Source organism: Bombina bombina, chromosome 1 (genome assembly GCF_027579735.1).
Source record: "Bombina bombina isolate aBomBom1 chromosome 1, aBomBom1.pri, whole genome shotgun sequence".
NCBI lineage: Eukaryota > Metazoa > Chordata > Amphibia > Anura > Bombinatoridae > Bombina > Bombina bombina.
Window position 1 is genome coordinate 282,523,135 of NC_069499.1, and position 20,229 is coordinate 282,543,363.

Here is a 20,229-nt window from a genome sequence, read left to right on the forward strand (position 1 = left end):
CAAACTGCTAAATCACGAGCATTAAATCAAGATAGAAAAGATCTACTAAAATATAAAAATAATACAATAAAGAATAAAGTCACGGGGGAACAAAAAGAGAATAGCGATATTAATAAAGATGCAAAATTTATCACTACTTTCACTGAGGGTTCACACCTAATTCAAAAATTTTTGAATAAACACTGGCCAATCTTAAGAGCTGACCCAATTCTAGGATCCACGTTGAATGAATATCCAAAAATTATATACAAAAAAAGCAGGAACTTAAAAAATATTTTAGCACCCAGTAAATTAAAGAGCATTACTACTACCAATAGTAATAACAGCAACTGGTTATCCAACCAAAAAGGGACAAAAAGATGCGGTAAATCCAGATGTAGTATGTGTACTCATATTAATCCCTCTATTAAATTCAGTAATCCAGGTCATTCTCAGGAATTTGAAATCACATTTAAAAATAATTGTGATGCTATATATGTAGTATATCTCCTCACCTGTGGGTGTGGCCTAAAGTATGTAGGCCGTACTAAAAGTAAAATAAGAAGACGCTTTAGTGAACACCTATACAATCTTAAAACTGAATTAATGAAACACAGTGTATCAAAACACTTCGTAGAGACTCATAACTGTGACCCTAGGTCCCTAAAAATTCAGGTCATTGATTGGATACCACCATCAGTGGATAATAGACTACTACAATTAAGAAAGCAAGAAACATACTGGATATATAAATTAAATAGCTCAGTACCAAAAGGGTTAAACGTAGATCTAGATATTCAGGCTTTTATGTGATTAAGACACATTCAGATAGATCTAATATAAATTTTAGGGTTTTAAACTGAATCTTTTATACTTTCTACATTTTAATTTGTTTAAAAAAAAAAATATTTTAAACAATTATAGGCGAGTTTTAAAATATTTTGATAAAGATAGGAATATCAATTAATAGATAGTAAGTGTAAAATCAGAATTTCCTAAGATCGTATCTATTAAAGTTAATATGATAGATTATACAGTTTTTAAAAAAATGAATTTTTCATTAATTTTAGAACTCACGATGTATTTAGGTATTCGAGTGTTTATATGCATTATAGTATTATTTTGAAAATGTATTTATGATTTTCTTATCGTAACTTTTAAGATAATTTTTTTCTGCAAGGTTCGTTGTTCATATGTTTCCAATGCCAAATTTAGATACTTTGTTGAAGTGTGTATATAATGGAATGTTATTGATATATATGTAACAGATGGCTATTATTTTATGGAATCATATGTGAAGCATAGAGACTATTCCAGTTAACAGACTGTGCTCAATATCGGAGTTTGGACAGTCTCCGGCAACGTCACTACTGAGACCGCACTGATTGGTTGTTTCAACCTGGGGGCGTTATTGTTACAAACCAAAAAAAGCCCGCGAGTGCTCAGTCACCAAACCAGACTATCACCTCTTGAGAAAGCCCGACCGGCGTCGGGGGAAACGCGTTGAGGATCAAGGACCAACATTTCCATTAAACTTCAGAGAAAGAACTCTGTCTTTGCAAACGATCAACCCGCTGTTACCCTTCACAGACTTGGATGACACTTCAGGGTAAAAAACGAACCGCATACTGAAATTGCAGGATTGCAGGTGTGAGCGGTGTTCTTGGAAGGAAGCATAAGACAGTCTCTTTCAGCAGCAGCTGGAAAGGTTACTCTACAGGCTCAATTCATTTTTAATCTTGTAAAGGCATATTGTTAGCGCTTATTTTGTTGTTAATAAATTCTATCACTTGAATCGGAGGATGCGCTTTTTCTTTTCTTTTTTTCTTAGATTTCTGCATTTTTCATCTGAAGCACAAGAGGCAACAGATCAAAGAGCAGCACCCGACACAAGCTTACTTATCATTGGATACTTTGCCTGCAGTGTGTAACACTTTACTGTGATCTACTAACAAGGAAAAAAGGAAAATAAATCAAAGTGAACTGTGACAAATCAATACAATATTTGTATTTTCTGGACAGACCTATTTCCTTCCTTGGGCGTCAGGTTGTATATCTCCTTAGCATAATAGCATAATACAATATATGATATAATAACAAGGTATATATGAGCTTTATCTAATTTTTATATACGAGCTTAGCTTTTAACATAAATAAGCCGGTTAGTATTACTTACAGCTTTATATAGACAATTATCATCTCTGTTGTTTTTACTTTTTACATTATTTTGGGATTCTGTGTGACGCACGTAGAGCGCCTGTATATTTCTATTCCGTAGGCCTTCCACTAGTGCTTCTCCGCTTTCTTCAAGAGAGTCCACTCTAGAGCCTAATTCACCCACTTCCTGCTTAAGTTCCGTCAGACTATTAGTGACTGTATTCTGGAGTGTTTCAATTTTCTCAAGAAGTCTCTCAAAATTTGTGGAAATGTCTTGTTTTGACACCAGTTGTTCCAGGTCAGCTCTGGTTAGGGGTTCATGGTGACTCGCTCCCCCGTGGGGGTTTGTGTCATTATCTCCGTCTCTGTCTGATTGGGGTGAATGTTGTTCTGGCGATTTCTCCCCTCTGTTAGCTTTGAAAAAGATGGGTGCCGTAGACTGCTTGGCAACAGGTGTTGCTTTAATGTTCCTTTTGGAGGTCATTATCACGGCTTCCCAGTAGCCTGGCAATATCTTTCTTTTGTAGGTTCCAGCTATTACACCTACAACAGTCTTTTAACCTCTTTAGTGCCCTTTGTTATCACACTCAGCGTTGTTCAAATTAAAGCAGACATATATATCAGCTCCCCCTGTCTACTGAAGGAAGTCTTAGTAGTTTACAGTCCCTCTTCTGGCCCTCTTCAGATATTTAGTGTCACATTCCTTGGGTTGTGCATCATCTTAGAACTCACTGATGAGAAGTGTCAAATTTGCTCATTTTTCTCCCTGCAGCCCTTTTACATTATTCCTCGGTATTTTCCCTGCTGGTTCTTAGTAGCTGCAGCCCTTCCATAATAGATGCAGGCCTCTCTGTGGACCTCTGCCTGCAGCGAATTCACCCATCACATTTGCGGTGTTACCCGCTAATCAGATTAGCCCTTACTGTGTGGCCCCACGTGTGGACACCCACTACCTCTCAGAAAAACATCACCGCTTACTTGCGGCAGTCGCCACTACTCACTTCTTCACCTTTCGGCTTAGCCCGGCACCGCTTTACAAGCAGAAAGTTTTATCAGGTCGCCACGTGGCCTTTTATCATGGCCGCTGTCTCCCTGTATCCGCTTCACTTCTTGAGCTGTTTCCCTGCCGGGTATTATGTGCGGCACTCCGCCGCAAGTCTCACTCTGCTCTGACCGTCTGGGCTCACCCCCGATCCTCTTATAGCCGGCTTACATGAGGCTATCTGCTCATAAACGCCTATAAGCTTACTTGGCTGCCTGGAGCTTCACCTTTATGCGGCCATTCCGCTCTCCCTCCAGGCTCCCTCAATAACACTATTTAAAGGGACACTGAACCCAATTTTTTTTCTTTCGTGATTCAGATAGAGCATGCAATTTTAAGCAACTTTCTAATTTACGCCAATTATCAATTTGTCTTCGTTCTCTTGCTATCTTTATTTGAAAAAGAAGGCATCTAAGCTTTTTTTTGGTTCAGACCTGTGGACAGCACTTTTTAATTGGTGGATTAATTTATCCACCAAACAGCAAGAACAACCCAGGTTGTTCACCAAAAATGGGCCGGCATCTAAACTTACATTCTTGCATTTCAAATAAAGATACAAATAAAATGAAGAAAATTCGATAAAAGGAGTAAATTAGAAAGTTGCTTAAAATTGTATGCTCTATCTAAATCACAAAAGATAAAATTTGGGTTCAGTGTCCCTTTAAGGCTCAGCTCTGATATCACACATAGCCATTAAGATCTGGCAATGATCACAAGTCAACTGTGAGTGCATTTTGATTTTAATAAACAAACATTTTTTTACAATACACATGCAATATAATCTGTCTGGTATAGTTAAAGGTTTGATTTGACAAACATTGTGCCTGCTCAGCCAGCCAGCAGTGGGAAGTATTCATTAGCAATGGTGCAAAATGGTGTTTCAATGCAAATGTATGGAGAACATGTATATAATGTTCTGTGCACAGTAAAAGCTTACACTGTAACAGTAACACGTTTTACTAGAAGCATTTTGCACATAAGTTGTATGTCCTTTTAAGACAATGTGATATACATAGACAGACAAGCAGGTCTCCAGGCCAGCTGTCACTATAAATACAGTGTATACAACACCGTATTCGGTTGTGCTTTGCTCACCTCTTTCTCCAGATAAACTTTCTTGTCATCCAGTGTGTTATACAAAGTGAAGAACTGTTTGGTCTCCTTGTGTGTGGCCGAGACTATAAGAAACGGGAGAGGATAATACAGGTAATATGCAGCCATGTTTAAATGTATTCCATAACATTCAGCGTAATAAAAGACACAAAGCACTATGCAATAACAGAGATCAATCATTTTCCAGACCAGATCATTCTTGAAATGTTTAAGCACGTTTCAGTCTGGTTTATAATGCCTGTGCATGAACCTATTTTATTTGTCCACTTCTTTACACAAATTAAGCACACAGGACCAGATTACAAGTAGAGCGATATCTTAACGCGTGCCTGTAAAAAAAACTGCACAAAGTAGTTATAAGGAGTTAAAGCGAGGAGATGTAGGGTATAAGAAAAAAAAAAAATGGCACTGAAAGTGCCTTTACATGGAAGTCAATGGGGGGCTGTGTTTTTGCTATAAATATAGATATGTATATGCTTATATACACATATATATATATATATATATATATATATATATATATTTATGTGTTAATATGTGTATGTATGTATATATATACATACATACATATACACACACATATACCTATAAACACATATGTATATATTTATATACATATATATTCATTTAATGCTGTACAAATTGCTCCCTGCATTGCGCTAGTTGGTTTGCCGTGTCCATCGACATCAGAACAAGACTCCCATTGAAGCCTATGGAAGCATGCTTTTGTGAGTACAAGGCTTCCGGTAGGGTTGCACCGATACTGATACCAAGTATTTGCACGAGTACTTGTACTTGTGTAAATGCTCCGATACTTAAAGGGATAGGAAAGTCAAAATTAAACTTGCATGATTCAGATAGAGCATGTAATTTTAAGACACTTTTAAATTCACTTCTATTTTCAAATGTGCTTCATTCTCTAAGTATCCCTTGTTAAAAAATGAATACGCACATATCATACACTAGTGGGAGCTGCTGCTAATTGGTGCCTGCACACATTTGTCTCTTTTGATTGGCTAAATAGATATTTTCAGCTTCCTGTCAGTAGTGCAATGCTGTCTCTTCAGCAATGGATAACAAAAGAATGAAGAAAATTTGATAATAGAATTTAAGTGGAAAGTTGTTAAAAATATTATGTTCTATCTGAATCATAAAAGAAAATTTTGGGGTTTACTATCTCTTTAAACTGATACCTTCAGATCTTCAGCGCGAGGGTGGTTTCCGGAAGTGCCAATCAGTGGATTAAGTTAATTCCTATTAACACTATCCTACAATTATAGGACTAGATTTTGATTACATTTGATTGGTAAGCTTTACCAATACTCACATTTCCAACTCCCTAGACTTTAATGGAGTTGGACATGTAATGAGAGCATTGGTAAAGCTTACCAGTCAAATGTAATCTAGCTCATAGTGTTGTTCCCCATGATTAAACAGTGCACTGTTATATTTTTTACTGTATTGCACTTGTGGTTGGTTGTGGATTTTACATTTGTTTATTATTGTTATTATTAATATATTTTATTGTAATATTTTTATTTATAAACATGTTCTGTGAAATTTCTTTGAGTTTTTACAACTTTGTGACAACAAGCAAATAAAACTTATTTTTTCATAATGTCTTTTGAGATACTGTTCTTCATAATTATAAAGAAACTATCTTAAATCATTAGTCTGAATTGTGCTTGGGAAACTGTCACATGACATAAAAAAAAAAAAAAAGTATCGGTAATTGGTATCAGCGAGTATTTGAAAAAAATGGTATCGGTGCAACCCTAGCTTCCGGGCTATGCAAACGTGAGGTCCTGTTTACCTGACTTGTAGTACCCAGCACACATTTACTAGCGGTGGTATTACTGAGTGGAGCACAAATATCGTGCTAGCATAAGCGCAATATTGCGATCCACTAGTAATCTAGCCCACAGTGTCATATAAGACTATACGTTTAGAATAAACATATTAATATAATGCATAGTATTTATTCACCTTAAAAAATAAACCTAACTTGTTCTCAGGGTGATCATCAGCCTTTTAATTGGGTACTATTCCTAAGTTTAAAGACATAAATATTAGTGAAAAATTAAGACAACGAAGTACTAGAAATGGGGAAATGCACACTTGTCTGCCTTAAATGTCTTTATTATTTTTTTAAATGATTCCATCAAAGATGTACGCTCTTAAAAGGATATATAATAAGAGACTCTTTTTAACAAAGAATTTGTTCCGCCACTTCCAACAGAATGTCAGTCATGTGGAAGTAGATGAAACGTATGCCAAAATAGTAAATGAAACTTGTGAAATCTGGTAAATTCTACTACTAAAGTGAAAAAAGAAAAGACCTATTTAGCCATGTATATGTAGTAGCTCAATGTTAAAGACCTTCATCTGCCTTTTTTTCCTGAGACCTCATATCTTTGAGCCCTTATAACTTTTCTGTGCAATATTTTTTTTTTAATAATTTTTATCAGATAGTGTTATTATGAGTGTAAGTGTACTTTGGACCTTTGTTTCGCGAAACAGCTCTGAGGACACGGTTATCATTCTAGAGTAAATTGTGATTGCGCTCAATTGATCGCGTTTACTTTCAAATTGTAATACCAGCGCAATTTAACCTGCACGCAAACTATTGTGAGAACCCGATATCGCTTGCATGCAAACGTTTGTGCTCCACTCATAATCTGGCCCTAAGGGTTTAAATGCTGCTAAAGAGTAAAAGAAAGAGAAAACGTGCACATTCTACAGCTAATCCCACACAAAGGCATAAAAGCTTATCAGCCAGTTATCAGCTTTAGCAAGATCCTAGCAATAAGAAGCAGATTATTATTAACTATTTATCTTCCTTTTAGCACTGGTGCATTATTTTTATTACCATGCACTAAGTTAAAACTTTAACACATTTCAGTGCGTATGGCTTTTAGTTTGCTGCTAATTTAAACTCAGTCTTGCCTTTTAACAGAGATGAAGTTTAAGAAACAAAACCAAAATCCATGATACTCAGAGAACAAATCTGCAACTGCTGTATATAATATATCCTACCTTGTCCGTACAATTCAATAAACCTCTTCTGGTATTGCGTTAATTCAGCACGGCTGGGAACTTCATCAATTTTGCGCTGCAGAATAGCAATTTCTCTGTTCCGTCGAGCCTGAAAAAGTTGTATTTTGAAACTCTTTAAAATACATAGACATTTATATATGTCACCCCTAGATGAGGTTAAAACATGGGTATTTTTAAGAAAAGGCTAGTATTTAAACAATATTTTTTTTTTTTGGGGGGGGTATGCAAACATATATGGATTAGGACTTTACAAATACAGATTTTTCATTAAAAGAGGAATACTAGGAAAATAGTTTATAATTTAAGGTTAGAGGGAATATATAAAAGCAATTTATTAATAAAAAGGTAGTAAATACGACTTCCGGTGGGCGGACCTAGAAGATGGCAGCAGGAACCCTTAGCTCTGCAGAAATCCTCAGCTAATATCTGCAAATTTGCCTTTTTTCTACGCCATCTGCATCTCACTTGACAGGCAAGCTGTCCGTGAACCTTAAGCAGATAGAGGCCTCTCAATCACTTCTCCCCTGGAAGTCAGTTGACTAAATTAAAGTCCTTAAGGGATTGTTGCCTGATACAGATTCTCCGATATAGCTCCAATGACAGTAGCTATGCTAACTAAGGATAACCAGGTACAAGATGTACTCTCTACTCTAAAGACCCTTCTCCTTCCAGGGTTCACTAGACTGGATGCAGCCATGCAGCGCTTACTGTTTGAGACGCAGGCTTCTAAGCCGCCATCTTTGAGGGCTGACCGCCATCACCTTACAGAGCCTCTGCAGCGCAGAGATGGTTCGAGTGAAACGCAGGCACCTACAAACCTAGAGCAAGGCAGGCAAGAAGTGGAAACTGCCGCTGGGTTCTTTAAAAAAATGAGTCTACCTATTATCTTGGGCACGCAAATAAACAACAGCTTACAAGATGATACCGCACCACAACATGGAGGACAGCATCTCCGGCGGAAAGATAGTGATCTGTGGAAAACGGCTGTGGCTTCTCCCTCGCTGCATCTGCGACCCTCACGCTGCCACCTTGCCCTATTCAATTAGCTTTTCACTACTCCTTACAGACTCAAAGCTGCTTACAGGAGCAGACACGATCCCCACATATCCGAAACCGGACAACAGCCCGCCCAAACAACCGGTATGTTGGGAACAAACAGGCTTGTTCAAACACAGTTTATTAGAGGGAGTCGGCTGGGCCTCCGCTGTCCTACTGGAGTCGGTTGATGCACGGACTTACGGAGGTGACGCTGGTGGCACAGTATTAGGCCATATAAGGTTTCTCTTCATAGTCACTGCTGGACTTGTCTCTGTTGCAAACGGTTAACACCTATGTGAATCTGAACTCGCAGTGGCCCTTGACTCTGGCCCGGTTGGCCACCTGTTTTGTTTAAAACTGTTCTAAATTGTTGTTAGCGTGTTTCACGGTACCCGCTGCAAAGCCGTGTCTATGCAGACACATGTGTTTATTCCCCTTTTGCGCGCATATGACTAACATTGTGGGCACAGTGGGGATTGATCAAAACGGGACATTGAATACTGCCACCTACACTAACTTTGGACTGCATAATTCTCCTATGCTATATAGACGCTGCAGCTCTCCCAATATTTGCCGCAAAGCTATGTTTATTCAGTCATACTTGTATGTGAAACAAATTATATGCATTTCTTGTGTAGGCAGATGGTTTTTAGTTATAGGCACTGTAGTTATTTTTGATAGTTTTTCTGTTTATTGCCATCGTTTACATCGCAGTATGTTTTCTCATTTACTTATTTTATTTTATATATTCAGTCTTGTCAATGTTAGAGCCCAGGTTGCTTGTATATATAAACTTGGAACCGTGTACTTACTCAGATAGTGGATGTACTGCTTGTTAGAAGCATTTTGTTTTTTATTATATTCTAACAGCTGACAATTTAGCTCTTTCAATACTATGCTTACCAGCCATATCATTGGGAAAGTACAGCACATTAGCAAGTTGTTGTTTAGTAGATTCCCACTAACAAGGTCCCAATTTGAGTTTACAGTTTTATTTGTATCGTAACTTTAAGTGGTTTACATCTCACTCACACGAGTTTACTAACAACATGGCCCCTCCTAATTTTACTTTTATTAGACATTTATGTGTAGAGTATAAGGTTTATGCAAACTTTTGTTTAATACTTATCCATATAATACCTGCTCATATACAGACTCCAGCCTAACCTTAGCGTCACATATGTTTGGATAGTCTCAGTGGCCTATGTACCATACATACTTATAGGGGTTTATTATACAAAGGCAAACCTCTTTGTTAGTGATTAACACAGATTCTGAGAGTTTGTTACAGATATGAATATCTAGGGGATACCGCAGTACTTTATGATTTTTAATTAACGCAACCAATTATCCTTGCAGTTTACTTAGTCCTCCATATAGCACAGTACTCTACAACAATGCCAGGCTACAATGCCCATATTTATGCTAACACTTCTATAAATGCAACTCGCTGAATAAATGATAGCCATGTCGACTCTAGTGGCAAGAGCAAAGCTTTAATTTGCTATAAACATAAACGCATACTAATGCAAAAAGCTGTTTGGACCTTGAAACTCTAGTCTCAAATTGTTCCAAGAAATAGATTTCTCTCCAATCTATACACTCTGACCATAAACTGCCACCAGGGCTAATGTATGCTCATTCATTTCCTATGTTAAACAGGATTGCAGTATCTCCAAAAATCAAGGTCAAATATCTCACTTAAATAGACAAAACTGTCTCAAACTGGTGGCTATAACTCCTCACTATTGTGGTATATGTAGCTTGGATGTTGTCACAGCCCATTCATATAGCTATGCTTATTGAGACCTAGTAGTGAGCATTTCAATGTCAGTGAATGGTCCCCTCCCCATACCTTGGGTCTTCTGAATATTGATAAATGAGTTAGTTATTGTTAGTGGGTGTTTTTTGGGGTTTTTCAATTTTTTTTTTGTTTTTTTGTTTTTTTTTTGTTTGGTTATTAGTTGTTAGTTTAAATAACACAAAATCCCAACATTGTGGTACAAGCACATATCTGTTGGAGTGCTTGATGATATATTGAGTACTATCCAACTTAACTTAATTGAGCCCTTTATTTATCTATAAATATATGCCAATGCATGATGCCTTTTTTTTCTTTTTATTGTCCTGTCTTTGTTCTCTGTTTTTTTCTATGCATCTAACTCACCCTGTGAGGTGTGATGATGTTACACTATGTATGATTGTACCCTTTGTTGGTTATAAATAAAATATAAAAAAAAAAAAAGGTAGTAAATACATCCATCCAATAGACGTTATAGGGACAAATACACAAAGTGAATTCAAAATTCCCTAATATTAACATAAAGCTATCAAAATATGGGGTGGCTAGTTGGACAGTTCCTTGTCCAGGGGTTATGAACAGAATCTAAAGGTTACCCTCATTCTTACTTCTGTTCACCCCAGACTAAGTCCCTCTTTTCTCTCCAGTTTGGTTGGGTTTTGAAGACTTTGGTGCTTGATTTTCCCCTAATCAGGGTTTACTTGCACTTTGGTATGTGGGAGCTCCGGTTATCACTTCAATTACTTGCTTTAACAAGGCTGGTTAGCAACCACTTCCAGCAAGGTAGAGGATCCTCCTATGGGTGCTAACATATTTCCCTGATCGTAGGTTACATATGCTTGTATATACATTAGATTTCATCAGGTGCACGAGTGTGCACAGTTTTAAGTAACTAATTAGTTTGTAGTACAAGATGTTCAGGCCTTCATGGGTACTGATTAGTCATTTTGTTTCTTAGCTTTATTCTAACCCCCAGCTCATAATGTCTCCAATGCAAAAACATAATTTATGCTTACCTGATAAATTTATTTCTCTTGTAGTGTATTCAGTCCACGGATCATCCATTACTTATGGGATATATTCCCCTCCCAACAGGAAGTTGCAAGAGGATCACCCAAGCAGAGCTGCTATATAGCTCCTCCCCTCACACGTCATATCCAGTCATTCGACCGAAACAAGACAAGAAAGGAGAAACCATAGGTGCAGTGGTGACTGGAGTTTTAATTAAAATTTAGGTCTGCCTCAAAAAAAGACAGGGCGGGCCGTGGACTGAATACACTACAAGAGAAATAAATTTATCAGGTAAGCATAAATTATGTTTTCTCTTGTTAAGTGTATTCAGTCCACGGATCATCCATTACTTATGGGATACCAATACCAAAGCTAAAGTACACGGATGATGGGAGGGACAAGGCAGGAACTTAAACGGAAAGAACAACTGCCTGTAGAACCTTTCTCCCAAAAACAGCCTCCGAAGAAGCAAAAGTGTCAAATTTGTAAAATTTTGAAAAGGTATGAAGAGAAGACCAAGTCGCAGCCTTGCAAATCTGTTCAACAGAGGCCTCATTCTTAAAGGCCCAGGTGGAAGCCACAGCTCTAGTGGAATGAGCTGTAATTCTTTCAGGAGGCTGCTGTCCAGCAGTCTCATAGGCTAAACGTATTATGCTACAAAGCCAAAAAGAGAGAGAGGTTGCCGAAGCTTTTTGACCTCTCCTCTGACCAGAATAAACGACAAACAGGGAAGAAGTTTGACGAAAATCTTTAGTTGCCTGTAAATAGAACTTCAGGGCACGGACTACGTCCAGATTGTGCAAAAGTCGTTCCTTCTTTGAAGAAGGATTAGGACATAATGATGGAACAACAATCTCTTGATTGATATTCCTGTTAGAAACTACCTTAGGTAAGAACCCAGGTTTAGTACGCAGAACTACCTTGTCTGAATGGAAAATCAGATAAGGAGAATCACAATGTAAGGCAGATAACTCAGAGACTCTTCGAGCCGAGGAAATAGCCATTAAAAACATAACTTTCCAAGATAAAAGCTTAATATCAATGGAATGAAGGGGTTCAAACGGAACACCTTGAAGAACTTTAAGAACTAAGTTTAAGCTCCACGGCGGAGCAACAGTCTTAAACTCAGGCTTAATCCTAACCAAAGCCTGACAAAAAGCCTGAACGTCTGGAACTTCTGCCAGACGTTTGTGTAAAAGAATAGACAGAGCAGAAATCTGTCCCTTTAACAAACTAGCAGATAAGCCCTTTTCTAAACCCAATTGTAGAAAAGACAATATCCTAGGAATCCTAACCTTACTCCATGAGTAACTCTTGGATTCGCACCAATATAAATATTTACGCCATATCTTATGGTAAATTTTTCTGGTAACAGGTTTTCGAGCCTGTATTAAGGTATCAATAACCGACCCCGAGAAGCCACGCTTTGATAGGATCAAGCGTTCAATCTCCATGCAGTCAGCCTCAGAGAAATTAGATTTGGATGGTTGAAAGGACCCTGAATTAGAAGGTCCTTCCTCTGAGGCAGAGACCATGGTGGACAGGACGACATGTCCACTAGGTCTGCATACCAGGTCCTGCGTGGCCACGCAGGCGCTATCAGAATCACCGATGCTCTCTCCTATTTTATCTTGGCAATCAGTCGAGGTAGCAGCGGAAATGGTGGAAACACATAAGCCATGTTGAAAACCCAAGGGGCTGCTAGAGCATCTATCAGCGCCGCTCCCGGGTCCCTGGACCTGGATCCGTAACAAGGAAGCTTGGCATTCTGGCGAGACGCCATGAGATCCAGTTCTGGTTTGCCCCAACGATGAATCAGTTGAGCGAAGACCTCCGGATGAAGTTCCCACTCCCCCGGATGAAAAGTCTGGCGACTTAGAAAGTCCGCCTCCCAGTTCTCCACGCCTGGGATGTAGATCGCTGACAGGTGGCAAGAGTGAGACTCTGCCCAGCGAATTATCTTTGAGACTTCTAACATCGCTAGGGAACTCCTGGTTCCCCCTTGATGGTTGATGTAAGCCACAGTCGTGATGTTGTCCGACTGAAATCTTATGAACCTCAGTGTTGCTAACTGAGGCCAAGCTAGAAGAGCATTGAATATTGCTCTCAACTCCAGAATATTTATTGGGAGGAGTTTCTCCTCCTGAGTCCACAATCCCTGAGCCTTCAGGGAGTTCCAGACTGCGCCCCAACCTAGAAGGCTGGCATCTGTTGTTACAATCGTCCAATCTGGCCTGCGAAAGGTCATCCCCTTGGACAGATGGACCCGAGAAAGCCACCAGAGAAGAGAATCTCTGGTCTCTTGATCCAGATTTAGTAGAGGGGACACATCTGAGTAATCCCCATTCCACTGACTTAGCATGCATAATTGCAGTGGTCTGAGATGCAGGCGCGCAAATGGTACTATGTCCATTGCCGCTACCATTAAGCCGATTACTTCCATGCACTGAGCTACTGACGGGCGTGGAATGGAATGAAGGACACGGCAAGCATTCAGAAGCTTTGATAACCTGGACTCCGTCAGGTAAATCTTCATCTCTATAGAATCTATAAGAGTACCCAGGAAGGGAACTCTTGTGAGTGGTAATAGAGAACTCTTTTCCACGTTCACCTTCCACCCATGCGACCTCAGAAATGCCAGAACTATCTCTGTATGAGACTTGGCAATTTGAAAACTTGACGCTTGTATCAGAATGTCGTCTAGGTACGGAGCCACCACTATGCCTCGCGGTCTTAGCACCGCCAGAAGTGAGCCCAGAACCTTTGTAAAAATTCTTGGGGCCGTAGCTAACCCGAAGGGAAGAGCTACAAACTGGTAATGCCTGTCTAGAAAGGCAAATCTTAGGTACCGATAATGATCTTTGTGAATCGGTATGTGAAGGTAGGCATCCTTTAAGTCCACTGTGGTCATGTATTGACCCTCTTGGATCATGGGTAGGATGGTTCGAATAGTTTCCATTTTGAATGATGGAACTCTTAGGAATTTGTTTAAGATTTTTAGGTCCAAGATTGGTCTGAAGGTTCCCTCTTTCTTGGGAACCACAAACAGATTTGAGTAAAATCCTTGCCCTTGTTCCGTCTGCGGAACTGGGTGGATCACCCCCATTACTAAGAGGTCTAGTACACAGCGTAGAAATGCCTCTTTCTTTATTTGGTTTGCTGATAATCTTGAAAGATGAAATCTCCCTTGTGGAGGAGAAGCTTTGAAGTCCAGAAGATATCCCTGAGATATGATCTCTAACGCCCAGGGATCCTGGACATCTCTTGCCCAAGCCTGGGCAAAGAGAGAAAGTCTGCCCCCCACTAGATCCGTTTCCGGATAGGGGGCCCTCTCTTCATGCTGTCTTAGGGGCAGAAGTAGGTTTTCTGGCCTGCTTGCCCTTGTTCCAGGACTGGTTAGCTTTCCAGCCCTGTCTGTAACGAGCAACAGTTCCTTCCTGTTTTGGAGCGGAGGAAGTTGATGCTGCTCCTGCCTTGAAGTTACGAAAGGCACGAAAATTAGACTGTTTGGCCTTTGATTTGGCCCTGTCCTGAGGAAGAGTATGACCCTTACCTCCAGTAATGTCAGCAATAATTTCTTTCAAGCCGGGCCCGAATAAGGTCTGCCCTTTGAAAGGAATATTAAGCAATTTAGATTTAGAGGTCATGTCAGCTGACCAGGATTTAAGCCATAGCGCTCTGCGCACCTGGATGGCGAATCCGGAGTTCTTAGCCGTTAGTTTGGTTAAATGTACAACGGCATCAGAAACAAATGCGTTAGCTAGCTTAAGTGCTTTAAGCTTGTCCATAATCTCATCCAACGGAGCTGTGCGAATGGCCTCTTCCAGAGACTCAAACCAGAATGCCGCAGCAGCAGTGACAGGCGCAATGCATGCAAGGGGCTGTAAGATAAAACCTTGTTGAACAAACATTTTCTTAAGGTAACCTTCTAATTTTTTATCCATTGGATCCGAAAAAGCACAACTATCCTCCACCGGGATAGTGGTACGCTTAGCTAAAGTAGAAACTGCTCCCTCCACCTTAGGGACTGTCTGCCATAAGTCTCGTGTGGTGGCGTCTATTGGAAACATTTTCCTAAATATCGGAGGAGGGGAAAAGGGCACACTGGGTCTATCCCACTCCTTGCTAATAATCTCTGTAAGCCTTTTAGGTATAGGAAAAACGTCAGTACACACCGGCACCGCATAGTATCTATCCAGCCTACATAATTTCTCTGGAATTGCAACTGTGTTACAATCATTCAGAGCCGCTAATACCTCCCCTAGCAATACACGGAGGTTCTCAAGCTTAAATTTAAAATTAGAAATCTCTGAATCCGGTCTCCCTGGATCAGATCCGTCACCCACAGAATGAAGCTCTCCGTCCTCATGTTCTGCAAATTGTGACGCAGTATCGGACATGGCTCTCACATCATCAGCGCGCGCTGTCCTTAACCCAGAGCTATCGTGCTTGCCTCTTAATTCTGGCAATTTAGATAATACCTCTGTCATAACAGTAGCCATGTCTTGCAAAGTGATTTGTATGGGCCTCTCTGATGTACTTGGCGCCACAATATCACGCGCCTCCTGAGCGGGAGGCGAAGGTACTGACACGTGAGGAGAGTTAGTCGGCATAACTTCCCCCTCGTTGTCTGATGATAATTTCTTTACAGATAAAGACTGACTTTTATTTAAAGTGACATCAATACATTTAGTACACATATTTCTATGGGGCTCCACATTGGCCTTCAAACATAGTGAACAAACAGATTCATCTGTGTCAGACATGTTAAAACAGACTAGCAATGAGACTAGCAAGCTTGGAAAATACTTTCAATAAATTTACAAGCAATATAAAAGACGCTACTGCGCCTTTAAGAAGCACAAAAAAACTGTCACAGTTGAAATAACAATGAACCAAATCAGTTATAGCAACCAAATTTTCACAGTAAATGTATTAAGTTAGCAAAGTATTGCACCCACTAGCAAATGGATGATTAACCCCTTAATACCCAAAACGGATAATCAATTTAACAATTAACGTTTTTATCACAGTCAAACACACTTTCACAGGTCTGCTGTGACTGATTACCTCCCTCAAAATGAATTTTGAAGACCCCTGAGCTCTCTAGAGACGTCCTGGATCAAGGAGGAAGAAGCAGGAAGACTGTGACTGAATTTTTACTGCGCAAAAAATCGCTAAAATAGGCCCCTCCCACTCATATTACAACAGTGGGAAACCTCAGTTAACCGTTTCTATGCAGAAATATACGTCAGCCATGTGGAAAAAATCATGCCCCAATAAGTTTTATCACCAAAGTACCCCACAAAAACGATTAACATGCCAGTAAACGTTTTAAACATACATTTTAAAGGTTATGTAGTGTTATCAATAAGCCTGCTACCAGTCGCTTCTACTGCAGTTAAGGCTCATACATTACTTCAGTATTAACAGTATTTTCTAAGTCAAATTCCATTCCTTAGAAAATTACTTTACTGCACATACATTCATCAGCCTGATACCAGTCGCTACTACTGCATTTAAGGCTGTACTTACATTACATCGGTATCAGCAGTATTTTCTTAGTCAATTCCATTCCTTAGAAAAATATTTTACTGCACATACCTCATTTGCAGGGGACCCCGCATGCTATTCCCTTTCTGAAGTTACCCCACTCCTCAGAATGTGCGAGAACAGCCAGTGGATCTTAGTTACTTCTGCTAAGATCATAGAAAACGCAGGCAGATTCTTCTTCTAAATACTGCCTGAGAGAAAAACAGCACACTCCGGTGCCATTTAAAATAACAAACTTTTGATTGAAGAAATAATTAAGTATAAAAACTCCACACTCCTCTCACGACCTTCCTACTATGTTGAGAGTTGCAAGAGAATGACTGGGTATGACGTGTGAGGGGAGGAGCTATATAGCAGCTCTGCTTGGGTGATCCTCTTGCAACTTCCTGTTGGGAGGGGAATATATCCCATAAGTAATGGATGATCCGTGGACTGAATACACTTAACAAGAGAAAGAGTTGTTTTTATAGACCAATCCTGTCTGGTGGAAATTTTGCATAGTGTCATCAGCAGGCTGACATAGAGTGCCCCTGTTCTGAAGATTCTGATTCAGATTATAAGAATCTGGATACTGAACTGCCTGTTCCCTTTTAGTGTACCTGTTGTATTATCATATTAAAGAGACTTTGGATCTGTGGCCTGTGGCAAGTATGAGGAAACAAACATTATAAATAAGTTTCCAAGAAAATATGCAAAATCTAAGAGACAATTACAGTTTCCTGAAAAACAAAATATAATTTAAACTGTTTTACACTGCCAGATATTAGTAGATTTGTTGATTATAACTCCCCTAAAAGTTTGCACTGCCATCATCCGACTTTCTAAAAGAATAGTATTCTCCATTAATGATTATGGTGCTTTTATAGATATAATGAAATCAGCAACATTTTCAAGGGTCTTTTTACATGGTTCTAGTGTGTTACCCAATATCAGTTATGTTTTCTATCTGAAGGGCTACAGAGAGATGGATTTAATCTGTAGAAAGTAATATCAATAATATGCCAGATTGGCCGAGTTTGGTTACCTTTCTTTAATAATAACATATTAAGGTTATGAATGAACTTTTGAAGAAGAATAACAAGAGTATGGTGGCCACAACATGGTAAGGTACGCACTATTGTTGGGCAGCAGATTCCAGTTCTATTCCAAGGTAAATTGGGTTCATTTACTCATTGAGTTATCTATGTGGATTGTTATTATTCGATTAAAAAGATAAAAAATAGGTCCTTTTTACTACATATATTCCACACAAAAAAAAAATCAACTCCTTTCTTTTACACACTATTTTCTAAGCCTTTTCCCCCAGAAAAAAACCCCAAAACATTTCCCTCTCAAAGTTGGAAGACCTATTCGCAGACAGAAGGCAGATAATGTAGTGGATTTACAATGATGTTATGCATACATGTTCTGTGTAGGGTCTCACCTGTTCTACTTTGGAGACATTTTGGCAGTCACTTTCAGATCATTGAGTTTTAGATGCTCTCTTACCTCAGCAATTTGTTATATACACACATATCACAGAGCATGGAAGAAAATAGAACAGGCACAATTAATGCTATATAATGGTGGGCAAGATGCTGGATGTGTCTGCTACAGCAGCATTTCCTAAGAATTGGAAGACCAGTTTGTCCCAGAAAATTCCTTTTCTGTCCCATCTCATACAAAACATTTAAATTGGGCTAGAGAACAACCAGTCAGGAGCAATTTGTACAAGGAGCATAGATTCTGTAGGAATTGATTATGCCTTCAAAAATTCTAAAAGCGCAATTGTTTAAACTCTCAGGAAGCTTTGTAAGAATGATCTATAAAGATACATTCAAACATCCTACATCTATTTCAAGGGAGGAACAAGAAGTAAAAGGGTTCTTAAGGAAGTCAGTCCATTTTTTGTAGCCTTTGCAGGATCTTAAAAATCTTACAACAGCTTATCTTTCTGAAAATTACTAAGAAGTTTACCCAATAGTAGCTTTTTTACAAATAAGTTTTTCTTCAGATAACACAACAAAGGGGGTATCCAGAACTGTACTTGGTGAAATCATCTGGTATAGTAAATCTTTACCATACTCTTCTAACCATGATGTTTGGGAGTGTATGCATAATCTCTATTTCAGTGGGGGGGGGGGGCTCTGTATCAGTAACCAATATGTTGTCACTTAAGAGATCCCAGCTTCAGTAATTTAAACCTTATTGCTAAAGCTTACTATAGAGTTTGAGGAGTTTGTTTCTTTTTGGATGTTACAAAATAATGCATTTACAGCATTTGTAACATAAGATTATATTATCTTTTACGATTTTTTCACTGTGGACTAAAGTAATTTGAAAGTATATGATTATAAGATTCTGTCATATTGAGTAAAAGGAGTATAAGAAACTTATATCACTCCTTCCAACAGCCACCTTGGAACTAAATTTTTGTGCATGCTGCTCTAACAGAAAGACCTTTTGAACCTCTGAACAAGGTCTGTTCATCGTTTTTGCCACTTAATATAATATTTCTTGTGGCTATTACTTGTGCAAGAAGAAATGGGGAACTTCAATCACGTTCAGTTGAAGAAACATATTTAGTATTCCATAAAGATAGTTTAACAGACAGATATTGATTTCCAGCTCAAACTGTGTTGGATTTGTAGACCTCAAAAGGATAAAGTCTTACCTTCTTTTACACTATGTAAAAAAAAACTGAACAAGAGGTTGGAGGCAAACAATATTTTCTGATTATTATTCTTGAAGGCCACCATTATGGCTATACTATTTCTTGGATAGTCTGGTTTATTTACAAAACCTATCAACTGAATTTGTGAAACAGCAGTATGGAAGACTCATAATACAAGCAGGATAAACAACCACCTGCCTATGTGAAATTTGGGAAAAGGATACTGAATTTCATTATGTCTCAAATACTTCCCCTTTTTGCAGCATTATACTGTACAGAGTTGTATCTTAATTCCCATCCTATATTTACATTGCTTTCTACTCAACTCAGGTATTAACTATGTGTGCCAACGTGGTATAAAAGGGTGTCTCAGGGGATCACATAATATTGTCAGGTGAACCATCCCAAGGCACTGTAACGATAAAGTCAGATGTTGCAGTCAACATGTGCCCTGAGCGTTCACTCACCAGTAAGAGACGGATTTTCTGCAGTTTCTCTCTCTCCATCCTATGCTGCTGCTCAAAGATCTGTGCCCGCTCCTAAAAATCAACAGCACACCCAGATCAGTAATCACAACTAATAACAACAAGACAAGTCATTTAATATACAGAAAGTCTAAAGCCCATACACTCTGCTCTAGAATTTCAAAACGTGTTTGCATGATGCCCAATTAAGTGAGATACTGCACCAAAGCTGCTCTAGAACACTGTAGCTAGGATACACAAGTACTATTTAAATCCATATTCTAAACATAGGGAACAAAGAGAACAATATCTGTACATATACACAACTACATGCGTATTACAGTTGGGCAAGGTATGATTT

The 20,229-nt window shown here is 38.9% G+C and overlaps 1 protein-coding gene across 2 annotated transcripts in view; it reads right to left on the reverse strand.

Annotated features, from left to right (window-relative positions):
- The window catches only part of CCDC93 (coiled-coil domain containing 93), a 141,638-nt gene that overhangs the window by 13,281 nt on the left and 108,128 nt on the right, over positions 1–20,229 (reverse strand). For both annotated transcript variants that reach the window (XM_053698013.1, XM_053698012.1), the window contains 3 exons: positions 19,872–19,943; positions 7,328–7,436; positions 4,274–4,356 (listed from right to left, as the gene is read on the reverse strand). In XM_053698013.1, coding sequence (XP_053553988.1) covers positions 4,274–4,356; positions 7,328–7,436; positions 19,872–19,943 — 264 coding nt within the window. The remainder of the gene's footprint in view (positions 1–4,273; positions 4,357–7,327; positions 7,437–19,871; positions 19,944–20,229) is intronic.